This window comes from Ahaetulla prasina, chromosome 8 (assembly GCF_028640845.1).
Source record: "Ahaetulla prasina isolate Xishuangbanna chromosome 8, ASM2864084v1, whole genome shotgun sequence".
NCBI lineage: Eukaryota > Metazoa > Chordata > Lepidosauria > Squamata > Colubridae > Ahaetulla > Ahaetulla prasina.
The window spans coordinates 34,448,569-34,463,006 of NC_080546.1; the positions used below are offsets into that span (position 1 = coordinate 34,448,569).

At 34.6% G+C, this 14,438-nt stretch overlaps 1 protein-coding gene across 3 annotated transcripts in view; it reads right to left on the reverse strand.

Annotated features, from left to right (window-relative positions):
* Window positions 1–14,438, reverse strand: part of EDNRA (endothelin receptor type A) — a 34,730-nt gene that overhangs the window by 19,190 nt on the left and 1,102 nt on the right. Inside the window, exons 1-2 of one of the 3 annotated variants that reach the window (XM_058193948.1) lie at window positions 14,280–14,403; window positions 10,310–10,740 (exon numbers count right to left, since the gene is read on the reverse strand). In XM_058193948.1, coding sequence (XP_058049931.1) covers window positions 10,310–10,696 — 387 coding nt within the window. In that variant the 5' untranslated portion in view covers window positions 10,697–10,740; window positions 14,280–14,403. Of the gene's footprint in view, window positions 1–10,309; window positions 10,741–14,213; window positions 14,404–14,438 lie in introns of those variants that run through there. The other 2 variants (XM_058193947.1, XM_058193946.1) reach the window with 2 other exon arrangements.

A 14,438-nucleotide genomic window follows, 5' to 3' on the forward strand; every position in this document is an offset into this window, starting at 1 on the left:
CAGTAAGGCCAAGAGCTTATTTCAGGGTTCAAAAAAATATATGACAGGGTCTTATTTTCAGGGAAACACGGTATCAGTAGTGTAAGTAGTGTGACTAGAATGACTGACAGAATAAAATATTTTTACATATTTTAGGAAGGGCACATTTATTTTGTAGAAATTAAAAAAAAATATGCAATGGATTTTAAGCAATGTAGCATTATTTACCAATAAACATTCTGACTAGGCTTAGATGACAATTCTGCTCAAAGCATTATCTATCAATTCTACTCCAAGGTTTCATACATTCATTCTGAGGAGCAAATAAATCTTCCTATGCTTTGTTTCCCTGAAGTCTCCTCCCTCTGTATTTACTAATTTAAATAGCTTGTGATATTGAGCAGAAAATACACTTAAACTGAAGTAGAAGGCAGGTAGGCAGGCAGGAAATACCTGACTCCTTTCTAAAACTTAGGTCAGTTGAAAAGCATCACCCAAAAATTCAGCACATAGGCTTGGGTGAGGCACTTAAGCCCTTCCGTAAATCATGATGTCAGCATAAATACCAGTCAGGGTGTTAAAAATTCCCACTGGGAAGGAAAAGTGTTACATTGCTTATCAGGAGCAGCTAATACATTATTTCCAACCAACTGACAACAGCAGTTGGTTGGACATACTTCTACCAATATACTGTGGTCACTGAACACTAAAGTGAAACCAGGCCTTTCTGGTTCTCTGAAGAAAGGAAAGTCCAGAACAAGCACATATTTTCCCAAATATACTAGAACTCACATACATATTGCTTTTTCATCCCATTTTTCTGTTCAGTGGACTGATGTCAGGGACTCCACGTATATAATATATTCCACTGGGAAGATTTTGCTGAACAGGTTTTCATGGCAGGATAGCAACCTACAGTACATCCTTCTCTTTCTTTTCTTCTTACAATATTTTGTTGATGAAATTTAACAAAATTCAATCCAATATTCTTTAATAGATGTACCATTAAATAATACATATCTTTATTAAAGTTTTGAAACTATGTTTCTCAAAACAAATTTGTTGAATAATGTCTTGCATAGTACAATTCTAATCCCAAATTTATAAATGGAAACCAGAAACTTTCAAATATTTTAAGACTTTGCTTCTGGAATTCAGGAAAACTGATCAGACAACTGCAACTTTTTGAGCCCTCTAACCTTGGTTTTTTTCATTCTGCCAAACAAGACACAAATGCTGAGAAATTTCACTTGGATGGATTCTCTAAAAGTGACTTCTTGTTTGCACTTGAACCACAGAAAAACTTCATGTTAGAAAACCAGAGAAAATTCTTACAGTAAGTACTAATTTTAAAATAAGTGAATGCAAATATTCTTCTATTTATACACATTACACTGAACTGTAGTAGATTGACCCTACAAATCAGCATATAGTTTAATAATTTATTCGATAAACCAAGGTTATGGGGAAAACTTGTCTTAGCATTAAGCTTGAACCCAGTCAAAATGTTTTAAATTAACAGGAAAAAAAATCAAGTCTAATACATATTTTGATGATGTTCGTCCATTCTGTTCAAAGAGGACCTTGACATCTAACAGGTTGTGGGCTATCCACAATGTGTCTGCAGGTGGCTGGTAAGGCCTATATGGGCATGAAACGTTCTGCCACATGTCGGGCAGACGTGTGGGCACCATTGGCTTTGCAGAGTGCTCGCTTCTCTTGTGCTATGGTTGTTCTTCTTTTTCTCTGATGTCAGGCAGTCTTGGTGGATCAGCATGCGCCATGTTGATCGATCTTGTGCCAGGGTTTCCCAGGAAGTAGTGTCGATATCCAGGGACTTGAAGGAAGCTTCAACGTGTCTTTGCATCACTTCCTTTGTCCCCCATGCGATTGCTTTCCTTGAGAGCTTACCATAGAGGAGCTGTTTAGGATGCGATGGACTGGCATCCTTGCAACATGGCCTGCCCAGCGTGTCTGGGCTTTCATCAGCAGGGTGTGAACTGATGGCAGGTCTGCTCTGGAGAGGACTTCTGTGTCTGGCACCTTGTCCTGCCACCAGATTCTCAGAATTTTACGGAGGCAGGTCGTGCGGAAGTGGTTCAGTTGCTTAGCGTGCCTTCTGTATACAGTCCAAGTCTCACTGGCATACTTCAGGGTAGTTATCACTACTGCTCGGTAGACTTTGAGCTTTGTAGCAAGGCTTATTCCACAGCGGTCCCACACGTTGGTCAGTAGTCTGCCAAATGCAGAGCTTGCCTTGGCAATTCTGCAGTTGACATCAATGTCAATTGTCAGTGCGCGGGAGAGGGTGCTGCCAAGGTATTTAAGTTGGTCTACTGCTTACAACTTTTGTCCCTTCACTTTAATGGTGGGCTCTTGGTGTTGGGCTTTCGGAACTGGCTGATGCATCACTTCAGTATTCTTTATGTTGATGTGGAGGTCGAAGTTTTCGTGTGCTGCTGCAAATTTGTCCACACTGGCTTGCATTTCCTGCTCTGATCCATCATGTCAGGTCACAGTCGTCAGCAAAAAGGTGGTCACATAACACAGTATTCTTTATCTTGGTGACAGCCTGGAGTCTTCGCAGGTTGAACAGTCAAAATGCTTTAAATTAACTGAATAAAAAAAAAATCAAGTCCAATACATATTTTAAAGACTAAATGAAGACAAAATAAAACTTCTTTAAATGATATAATCACAGATTAAGCAAATAAAAATAGCCTGACACAGTTACTTTAAACTTTTCTTTCCTTTCGGTATCAAAATGAAAGTATCCAAAGGGTGATCTAATTGCCAAACCTTATGTTCAGTACCATCTCTATATGAACATGCAATCAGCAAATTTCAGCACAACCTTCTAAGAATACACACACACACTTTTTAAAGGGCCAGGAAACAAGCACTGTAAGGAATGAATATTTATAGGTTTCTGCAAGGCATCAAGTATTTGAAAAGAAAATAAATAAAATTGACGGGGTAGAAAAAATGAACTCTTACGGAAAAAATAAGCTTCAAAGGAATTGTAATAGGAGCATATCAATCCAGACTATAGCATTCTGTCACCTTTAATATAGTGCTACATTTTGTTCTATATTTTGCAGTAAGTAAAATATGCCCTACTATTTAATTTCTTGGAATCTCAGCTTTCATTTTTTTCTGCATGGGATTGGAACTGGCTATGACTGATTAGGAAAAAAGATCTTAAGAGTTAATAGGGACTCTAATATTGAAAATACCACCCCTTGTGCAATTACTGTAAAAAAAACACCAAAAAATATAGGAGACGAATTTCAATCAGGAAGTGAATTGAAAATAGAACTGCTAATATAACAAAGTTTTAGTACAAGACTATAAGGAGATCATATTCAGAGTATTGTGTATAGTTCCAATCACTGAACTTTAAGAAGGGTAGTACAGAGCTAGAAAGGATAAAAAAGACTGTTCATACAATGATACAACCAACATGATTAGGGGGTAAAAGTTTCTTTTCTAAAAGAAAAGGCCACAGTACTTGGGGTTTTTCATCTTGGAACAAATGTAAGGGATGATATGGTAGGCGTTTATAAACCATAGTATAGATTATGTGAATGCAGACAAGTAATGTTAGAACATCTGCTAAAACTAAATATAGAAACAGGAGATCATATCATCAGCTCCTGCAAGATTGAAGCTGATTATAAATAACATAACAAGTCACCCAAATGATTTACTGGAACATCTGTAAAAATTATCATGCGCCAGTAATGAAAAATTTGAGGGACTATAACTTTGAAAAAGTAGTTGAGAATGAGTGGGTTAAAATATTGTGGGATATTTTAACCAAAACTTTTAAACTTTTGTTTAATAACATGGTAAATAACAGGGTATCAAGAGCTGAAAATCAAAACTGAAAGATTATGGAATAAATCAACAGTAGTTATCAGCACCTGAGTGCCATATTAAAAAATCTGGGACAACAGTTAGAAAATCTGAGCATTGTCAAAATTTCTGTCAGTCAATTACAAAAAAACTGTACTGCTTGGATCCACAAATATATTACGCTGGACATTATCACGTTCTAGATTCTTGGGAAGACTTGATGTATATGAGGGACACTGTCAGATAGAGAACTGGCAGCTGTGATTTCATATTGTTGTGTACATAATATCTGTCTATACCAGGTTATTGGGAAAGACTATATAGTTGGCACAAAAATGCCAAATCCAGTCTAACCATCTGGCTGACAGTACATTTGAACACAATAATAGTAATAATTAATTTTATATGCCATTTAACTGCCAGTGACTCAAATAATTTCAGTTGGCCATTGAGTGACTGAAAATGCTGTATTAGATAGGTTTGTGGTCTCATGCAGCAGGAATCTGCTTATGATCTATGTTCACATACCCACACATCTAACAAATGTTTTTTGAAAACATTCAGGATAGTATTACTTGTACACACATTCCTTGTCTTTCTTTTAAATGCATGCATACAATCAGGACAAGTGATCTAAAATTTGTGAAGGTGGGATAGAAAAGACTCCCATGAGTTGATAGGAACCATGTGGATAGAAGTCTGGCCCAAGACATATATATCTAAATGTATTTCCAAACAAAGCTGCAAGTTTGTACTTATGCCAAAACTTCGGTCAGCTAGAGTTCAATTTACTTTCAAAGAATGCTAAAAAAAAAATTTATAGTATAAGCAAAACTACTGGGTTAAGAAAGGAAATAGATATTGAAGAGTGGTATACAGAAAGAAAGGCAAGTTTACGTCAATATCAAATATTAATTAAGATATAAATGTTCACAAAGATCATTCTCCAAAGGGATCATTTATGTCATTAGGTGAAATCTCCTGGCAGTGCAAGTTCATGAAGAAGAACAGAGGGTTGTACAACCTCTGTATAAACACATCCAGCAAAAAGGATATCACACCTCATTTGCAGGTGGTTCATTTTTATAACACTTAATTGAAAATTGCTTTTAATTACCGTAAATAACTTTATTCCATGTCCTGCACAGTGGCCTAATTGAAATGGGATCTTGACCTTGCGTGTGACATCCTTTCAGCTACCTGAGGAAATGTAATATGCTTCTTCTATATGCTATAATAACCAATCCCAATCATCCTCAGTGCCCTTCTTGGCATCTCTTCCAATTCCTCTGATACCGATAAAAGTGAACATAATACTCAAGGTTGCTCTGACCAATTAAGAATTCTATGAATAACTATTATTTGGAAACTTCTTTTCCAAAATCTATGTTACAATGTTTATTTATGTTGTGATAATCTGTTATTCCAACATCTTTTTTTACTAGGCCAGATAACAGCAGCTGGCCATATTACTTTCCTTTCTGATAAAGAACCTGCACTAACCTCTTCTAAATTTGTCTATTATTTTTACCTACTTCTGTAATCTGTGCCATCTACAAATTCGAAACTATATCTTTATCTCTTCATCTAAATCATTAATGGAAATGTTGAAAATATCCCAAAAGGAAATCTTAACTTTGATATATTACTCCAGTTCATGGATTACTTGCTATATCTATTTATTTATTTTATTTATTTATTTTGTCACAACAATATATGTAAGTATCATACAGAAAGATTATATAGTATATAAACATATATATGAGTAAATATTAGGAGGTATAAGCATATATATATATAGGAAGAAGAAAAGAAAAACAATAGGACAGGAACGGTAGGCACGTTTGTGCGCTTATGCATGCCCCTTATGGTGCTCTTAGGAATGGGGTGAGGTCAATAGTAGAAAGTTTTAGGATATAGCTTTTAGGATTATGGGAAGAGACCACAGAGTCAGGTAAAGTATTCCAAACACTGATGATTCTGTTACAGAAGTCATATTTTCTGCAATCTAGATTAAAGCGGTTGACATTAAGTTTAAATCTATTGGTTGCTCTTGTATTATTGCAATTAAAGCAGAAGTAGTCTTTAACAGGAAGGACATTACAATAGATGATTCTATGAGTTAAACTTAGGTCTTGTCAAAGGTGACGGAGTTCCAAGTTTTCTAACTCTCCAGTTTAATAAGATATCACTTAACTTGTGGTTTTCCAAACATTGTGCATTTACCTAATAAATTTACATGCAACTCATACTTAATCAGCCTTCTAATCAGAATATAAAGAAATTATTCCCACAATCCACTAAAGAAATCGCCAAATTGTTTTCAAAACAATTTCTTTATTATATGATCTAGCATCTTTCTCAGATGGTGCTTTATAACATTCAAACTCTTTGTTCCAAGTTATCTCTTTGGAAATTTTAAGATTTGCACAATCCTATTAATCTGTAAAGTCCATGGATAAAAAAAGTAGAGATGTTCTTATTGGCTCGGGGGGGGGGGGTGGCAAAGAAGAAGAAAAAACTGATTAAGATAATTCCTAAAGAAAAAGAGTGATGCTGGGAAGGGAAAAGAATAAAACCAAAGACAAAAGTCAAATCAAAACAAAGAAGAGGCATGTACAAGAGATATATGTGATAATGATACTTTCAATACCTGAGGAGCTATAACTCATACAAGAAAGCAAAGGATACTACTGTTTCAACTAGTTTTAATGAGTTTGCTTGAACATTGGCAGATAGCTATTAACAGTAGAAGCAGTTGGACAATGGGACAAAAAAATTAACAGAATGATGTGTTAACTCATCTGCAGGCCTTCAAGCAAAAGTTGTATAGTTTAGCTCTCAGTTTCTGGATTGGGCAACAGATCGAATAGATGATAGTTACAAGACTCTTCCAAATCTGATTCAATGTCTGAAGTGGGATATGATAAAATGTCTATGAATTTACTGGAACAATTGCCAGATTAAGACATTTTAAAGAAGTATTCTTGGTTTAGGAAAAGAAGCCATTGCATTAATTAATCCACAATGCTACCTTTAAAAGTATATCTTATTACTTAGTTACAATACATAAACTGAACCAGGCAGAGAAATATTATGTAAAGCAACAAAATACATTGATAAGGCAAGAGAGATTAGGTTTTACTTTTTGTCTGTAAACAAATCTCTGCAACTAAATAAAAAGAGAGAAAAGAACTCCTCTCAAACGATCAAAGCTAAAAGAGAGCTGTAATAGAACACATATTATCCAAGTAGTATGTTAGTTCAGCCTTTAATGCTAATTGGAAACTAATTAAACCTTCACCAATTCAGTGAAGATTTAGGAGACTTTTTTTCTTAGTAGATATCACAGAACTGAAGAGCAATAGCCTTTCCCTTGTCTCAAAATGACCCATTTTCAAAATATTCCATTTTCCTGCCATAATGAGATTTTAGACTATTTCCTTCAACATCCATGAAGGCTAAAGCCTGTAAGCCAAAAAATGTGCATGCCCAATCAGCGGACTATAGTTAAAAGTTTTCTCCTTTCCATACTGGGGAAAACCCAGAGGACTGCAAAGGGAATCATGTTCTATAAAGAAAACGATCTACATTACAGCCAAAACATCATGCAAACAAATGAAACTATAGGAAGGTCATAAAACCAGAAGCCAGTCTTGAGTTTTGGAAACTAAGGGGGAATAACCATTAAGTTCCTAAACTGTAAGGTCCAAGAAATGGCAGAAAGAAATGGAAAAACTGAGATCAAGTTTACCATTTTGTCTAGTATTACAAAATGACTTAAACCGTCCCAGCACTTCAAGTCATTTTCAGCTAATTTCAGACTTGGACATGAACACATCATAAATCAGAACTGCAACATGCCAGTTCTGATAACTTGAAAGTGTTATTTTGAAACAAAGATTACCACATTCTTTATACAAAATAGACGACTCATCATAGCTAAAATAGTTAACAGTTTCATTGGCCACACACATGAAAAAAAACTATGAAATGAATATTAGAAATTGAAAATGGTTATAATTATTGATTAGATACCCATTGCTCAAAAAAGAAAAGTAAATGGAAAGTACAAAACTTTGTACTATATGAAAATTATAACACACTATTTACAGTGTGTTTAAATATATTTGGAAGATTTTGAATAGTGAAGTTTATTATTTTACTATACAGAGTAAGTAATGTATCAATTTTCATACAATCCAGCTTTTGCATAGTTGATCTGTGTTTTAACAAAAGCAATGTTAAAAATCTCATTAATTATACTGTATCACATAAGGGCCGTGGTGGCTCAAGGCTATAAGAAGCCTGTTATTAAAACCAGCTGCCTGCAATTACTGCAGGTTCAAGCCCCACCAGGTCCAAGGTTGACTCAGCCTTCCATCCTTTATAAGGTAGGTAAAATGAGGACCCAGATTGTTGGGGGGCAATAAGTTGACTTTGTAAATATACAAATAGAATGAGACTATTGCCTTACACACTGTAAGCCGCCCTGAGTCTTCAGAGAAGGGCGGGATATAAATGTAAAAAAAAAAAAAAAAAATTAAAGATACTTCTGTAGTAACAAACTTTTTACAATAAACACGTTACGTTCTACATTAAGCAAATGATTGTGTTAATATATATCCCTTTTATTCATTAAAAATCATTGAAATTTTGATTTGACAAGTCCATAACAAAAGAGAGTTGAATCCTTTCCCTCTCCATGTAATTCTGATTCAATTTAGAATTATATAAATACAAAATTCCTTCAATATTGCTCTCATGTCTAAAATTTGGTCAGAGGATAAACTTCCTATTTTAGTATAGTATACTATTTTTCCACAGGAGAAAATATTTCTCTCTGTTCCATGATATTGTTTCCAACTACAGATCTGTTGTATGGTTTTTAGCATATCTGCTTTCTAAATAGCAACATTTAATTATCCTACACTAGATTCCTATATTAAGTATATTTGTACAATCACAAATATATTCAGTTTTTATTTCATCCATAAATCATACAATTTTTAGATACAAACAAAAGAAAGAAATCATAAAGAAATTATGATGAGCTTTAGTTCATTAAGTAACAAATAATATATAAATCCTAAAAAAATTCCAAACTTACAAATACCGTAATTGCCCTACCCAAATAGTTTCATACTAGATGTCACTAAGCATTTAGACAGGAATACATTATGACTCTAAAAGGCAACAAGTACAAAATCCAAACTCAACTATTATTGTTGTGAAATAGATCTTAGTTTAAGGTTCTGCAACTTTGAAGTTTCCTTAGACTGTACAATGCCATCAGCAAATGCTATGCAGTGTTTTTCCTTTCTTCTTCTCTTCTTCCAAGCTTCAAAGACCAAGAAACAATCATATTAGTTGCAACTGTGCTTTACTGTTCACCTAACTCTTCAATTGCATGGAAAGAAGAAAGGAAGGAAGGAAGGAAGGAAGGAAGGAAGGAAGGAAGGAAGGAAGGAAGGAAGGAAGGAAGGAAGGAAGGAAGGAAAGGAGTGCAACTACTGCTGTCTCTTCTGGCCTAGAGAATTAAAAAACAGAAAGCTAAGAGTCTGTGTATCAGAAGAAAAAATATGGGATGTTTGTTGGAAAATAAAGATGGAAAACTTAAAAATGAAAAAAAAATCCAAACCACTTTTTCCAACTTGACAGCATAATTGTAAAGATGTTTCCTCATTATATTTAGTTCTGATGTATGGAAGTGTATCATCCGAATATCATCCATAGTGATAATCCACATCCCATGAACATTCAGAATTGTCATATATGTTTTAAATAGTGTGTATAACACAATTAACAAAAAATTAATAACATTTAGCACCATCTTATGAAATCAATTAGCAGTACAGAAAGAGAATAACTAAATAACTGTTACTAAATAGACCGAAATGTGCCCAAGACATCAGTAACATTAGTCAAATACAGAACTGATCCCTCACCATCTGCTTGTTCTCTCCAAGCTGTTTCACTCTGTGCACAACAATAAGGTAGTGTATTGTTTGTTTTGTAGTTAAGAAATTATGCATACGTTTCTTAACATAGAAAGCTTTGTTCTAAAAAAGACCGGTTACAAGTACTTTCTTAACTAATATTAAATAACTCTATTTGTAACATTATTATGTTTATAGTGAAATGCAAGTAACTTATTTGCCACCGACTAAATACTAACCATATCCATATATTCTCCCACATTTAAGAAAATGTGTACACTGGGTGTCAGTTAACATGTATGAAAAACAGATATCGCATATCCCACATCTTTTCATTTCCACCCCAACCACTATGAATTTTAAGTTCACTTCTTCCTTTGTTAAGTGTTTAAAAGTCTGTCTCATATAAAAAGTTTAATTACATGTAGTCTTCCAATGGATAAAAACAGACAATGATTTATGTATGCCAAACTATTGTAATACATTATTATGCTGTAAAAATTATAGAAAGCTTAAGCTTTATGGCATATTACCTTATATACGTGGATAGGAATATCAACGATGATGTAGATGAGATCTGCCAAGGCCAGACTGGCTATCAATGCATTAGGTCCATTCCTCATACATTTGTTCTGGTAGATTATCCGCAGAAGAGTTGCATTTCCAACAAGCCCAATGATGAATATTGCGCAAGAAATTACTGTATTGATATGTTTAAAAGTATTAGTCATTCTGGGACTTTTTGAACAATTGCTCTTGTTAGTGTTGGGCTGACTGGCAGGAATAATTAATTTATCTTCCATTTCTATAGCAGATATTCCAGAGTCATTCAGGCTGGAAAAGTCTCTTTCTGAACCTTCACTCATGACAGATCCAGTTACAAAAAGTGCCAAGGTTATCCAAAAATGAAATGTTTCCATTTTTAAATCTTCAAAATCAAATAAAATACGTTTTACTTAAAAACCTACAAAGAAAAATAATATTTATGTTGTAGTATTAGCATTGTAATCAAAGCTCCTATTTAATTAAACAAAAAGTGAAATGTTTTTACTTTGAAAATAGATAATCAGAAAACAAAAATGTCAAGAATTCAGGCAATTCAAATGATTATATAGCTTTATTGCAAGTTTAAGCTTTCTTCAAGAACCTGAATTACAGGTAGTCCTCAACTTACAACAGTTCATTTAGTGATTGTTCAAAGTTACAATGGCACTGACTTATGACCATTTCATTGACTGTTGCAGCATCCCCATGGGCACATGATCAAAATTCAGATGCTTGGCAACAGACTCATATTTATGACAGTTGCAATGTCCTGGGGCATGTTGCGACTCTCTGACAAGCAAAGTCAATGGACAAGCCAGATTCACTTAACAACTGTGTTTCTAAGTTACAACTGCAGTGGTTCACTCAACAACTGTGATAAGAATGGTCATAAAATGAGGCAAAATTCACTTCACAATTTTTTCGTTTAGCAACAGAAATTTTGCCTTACTTCAGAAAAATGTCTTACTTCAGAGATATAAGTTCAGGATCTAGTTCCAGAGCAACCTATATAGAAAGGTGATTCAATATAATGCATGAAATAACTTTCATGCGACTCAGGGTTTTATGTTTGAATGGATCATTTTAGTATATTACAGCTTTACAATTTCTGCTTCAGTGCCAATTGTTACTATCTAAAGAAGTAAGAGCGGAAAATTATTCCAGCTTTCTGACATTCACATACAACAGAAAATTTTTCATGTGATCAACTGCCTTTCCTTCACCATTTCCCTCTTCCTAACAATCCATGTTCTGAGTCACTGTATTTTGCATATTTCTTTAGAAATTTCCCTTCCCTACTATCATCCAATTATTCTTTCTACTTGCCTGATCCATCATAGTCTTGGTTTCCACAGTTATGGGCTCATATAGGAAGTGCTAAGGGATGCAATGGCTCAGTGGCTAAGACGCTGAGCTTGTAATCGAAAGATTGGCAGTTCAGCAGTTTGAATCCCTAGTGCCGTGTAGTGGGGTGAGTTCCCATTACTTGTCCCAACTTCTGCCAACCTAGCAGTTCGAAAGCATGTACAAATGCAAGTAGAAAAATAGGGACCACCTTTGGTGGGAAGGTAACAACGTTCTGTGTGCCTTTGCCATTTAGTCATGCCAGCCACATGACCACGGAGACTTCTTCGGACAGTGCTGGTTCTTCGGCTTTGAAACGCCCCCTAGAGTCGGGAACGACTAGCACATATGTACAAGGGGAACCTTTAACTTTTTAGGAAGTGCTGGTTCTTTTAAACTTATTCGAGCTCTTTGGACAGAAGTAGTGGGTGTCTATTGCGATCTCTTTCTATTTATTTGAACGCTCTAAGAACTGCATTTGAAATATATGGATATCCTTTGTATAAGATAGCTTTCTTCAACAGGGTGCTGGACTACAAATCCCATAATCCCAAAACAGTATGTTATTTCTTAAATTCTATACTGCTGCAGTACTGCTAACTAAAGAAAACTAAATAGTATTTAGTAAATTCCAGCTTTGGTTTACTTAAGTAATTATAATACAATCCCATTTATGAATACTCAGGACGAATACATTGTTGCATTTGTTTCTAAGGCAATATGTTTATGCCTGCCATCTTAAATGGATGCAAACATCATAAGGATTCTTAGGGAGCAACATTTACAATATTGACACCATGCAATTACATACTTGTGTTACAGCAGCCATATAATATATAAACCATGGTATTTGTGTTCCAATGACACATTTCATCCTTAATTCCTTTATGCCTATGCCACTAGATGGCAGAAAAGTGGTTCTATGTACTTTTGCCTCCATCTAATGGTTATCTATATCCTTGCAACAATGATCTGATAACCCTAAATTATTATTTCTTAGACCTATACCACATATTTTCTCAGGAGCACCAGGTATTTACAGTGCATTTTATACTCCAATTTTACCACACAACTACCCAGTGAGGCAGGTGGGCTGATGAAAGTGACTGACATAATCATGGGTTATAATCATGGACATAAATTGTTTCAACTCCTACCTTCAAAACAACACTATAGAGCACTGCACACCAAGACAACTAGACACAACAGTTTTTTCCCGATCGCCATCACTCTGCTAAACAAATAATTTCCTCAAACTATTCACTAAGGCTGCATTACTATTACTATTAGTCTTCTCACCATTCCTATCACCCATCTCCTCCCACTTATAACTGCATGACTGTAACTTTGTTGCTTGTATCCTTACGATTTATATTGATATTGTTTCTTGATTACTTATTTGTACCATATGACTATCACTAAGTGTTGTATCTTATGATTCTTGATGAATGTATTTTTTTTCCTTTTATGTACACTGAGCATATCCATCAAGACAAATTCCTTGTGTATCCAATCACACTTGGCCAATAAAGAATTCTATTCTATTCTAATTCCTATTCCTTTCCTATTCCTATTTTATTCTGAATGGAAGTCCCTTAGTGAGCTTCCCATGGCTGAGGAAACTTGAACTTACTCCTTAATCAACATTGGCCATGTTTTAAGTTTATATTTTAAGTCTTGGCTTTAATAAAACTAAAATTACTGTCTTAAAGATATTAAATTCAAGTCATTTAGTTGACTTAAATCGCACTGAAATAAATGGATTTTAAGACATGACTATCTTGCCACAGTATATAGTACAACTATACCTGCTTGCTTAGAACTTAATTTCTGAATGTAAGTTGTACCCATATAAGGTATACACTGAAAAGTAAATCAAACTTATTCTAACCTAACATTAATTTAATCTAATGAAATATTTTAGCAAAACCAATAATGACAATGGTTGAAAATTGAACAATGTGATATTTACTGCAAAGTCAAAGGTATGCAACTTTGACAGCAGTAAATACTCATAACTAACTTTTGGTACTTCAATAAGTGTGGAGCAGAACTAGAGCAAAAACAAAATTTAAATGGATTTCATTTATACTTAAAGCTATTCAAACTGTAATCTAGTTATGATTACCATGTAGTTGCTAGTTTATGCATTTCTGATTTGCAGCTAAATTTGTATGCGATTTTTGAGTTGCATTCAAATTAAATACATTTATTTTTTAGAACTAAAATACCGATTGATGTAAATCCAGGCACATGGGGTTTTTTATTTGACTAAGCAATGGATTTATTTCTTTTTAAGTTTCTATAAACTCCAGAGTGCAAATATATTTGACATAATAAAAGTTGTTCTGAATAAATATTTTTAAACTCATTATTATACAGAAGTTCACTGAACTCAAAAATCATTCATAGATCACATAATTTTGTGCTGTTCCAGCCTAAGAGGAAAGAGGATGCATTAGAATCACATTTTTTTACTTTTAAGAAACTACGGTTCATTTCACAGAAAAATACAAACAACCCCCCCACCCCACCCGTTTAACTCACGAGAAAAAGAAAGAGCTTTTCAATTCGCAGGAAACAGAGACCGTTTTGCTCGAGAACTTCAGTTACCTTAAGGCACAAAGTTAACTGCGTGCCCAACCCGTGTGGGTTTCCGGATGCACTGTATTGCAACTCCCATTCTGCTGGCTGACAGATGGGACTTGTAATACAATACTCCTGAAGGGCTCCAAGTTGGGGAACGGCTCATTCAGTTCAACGTTACATTGT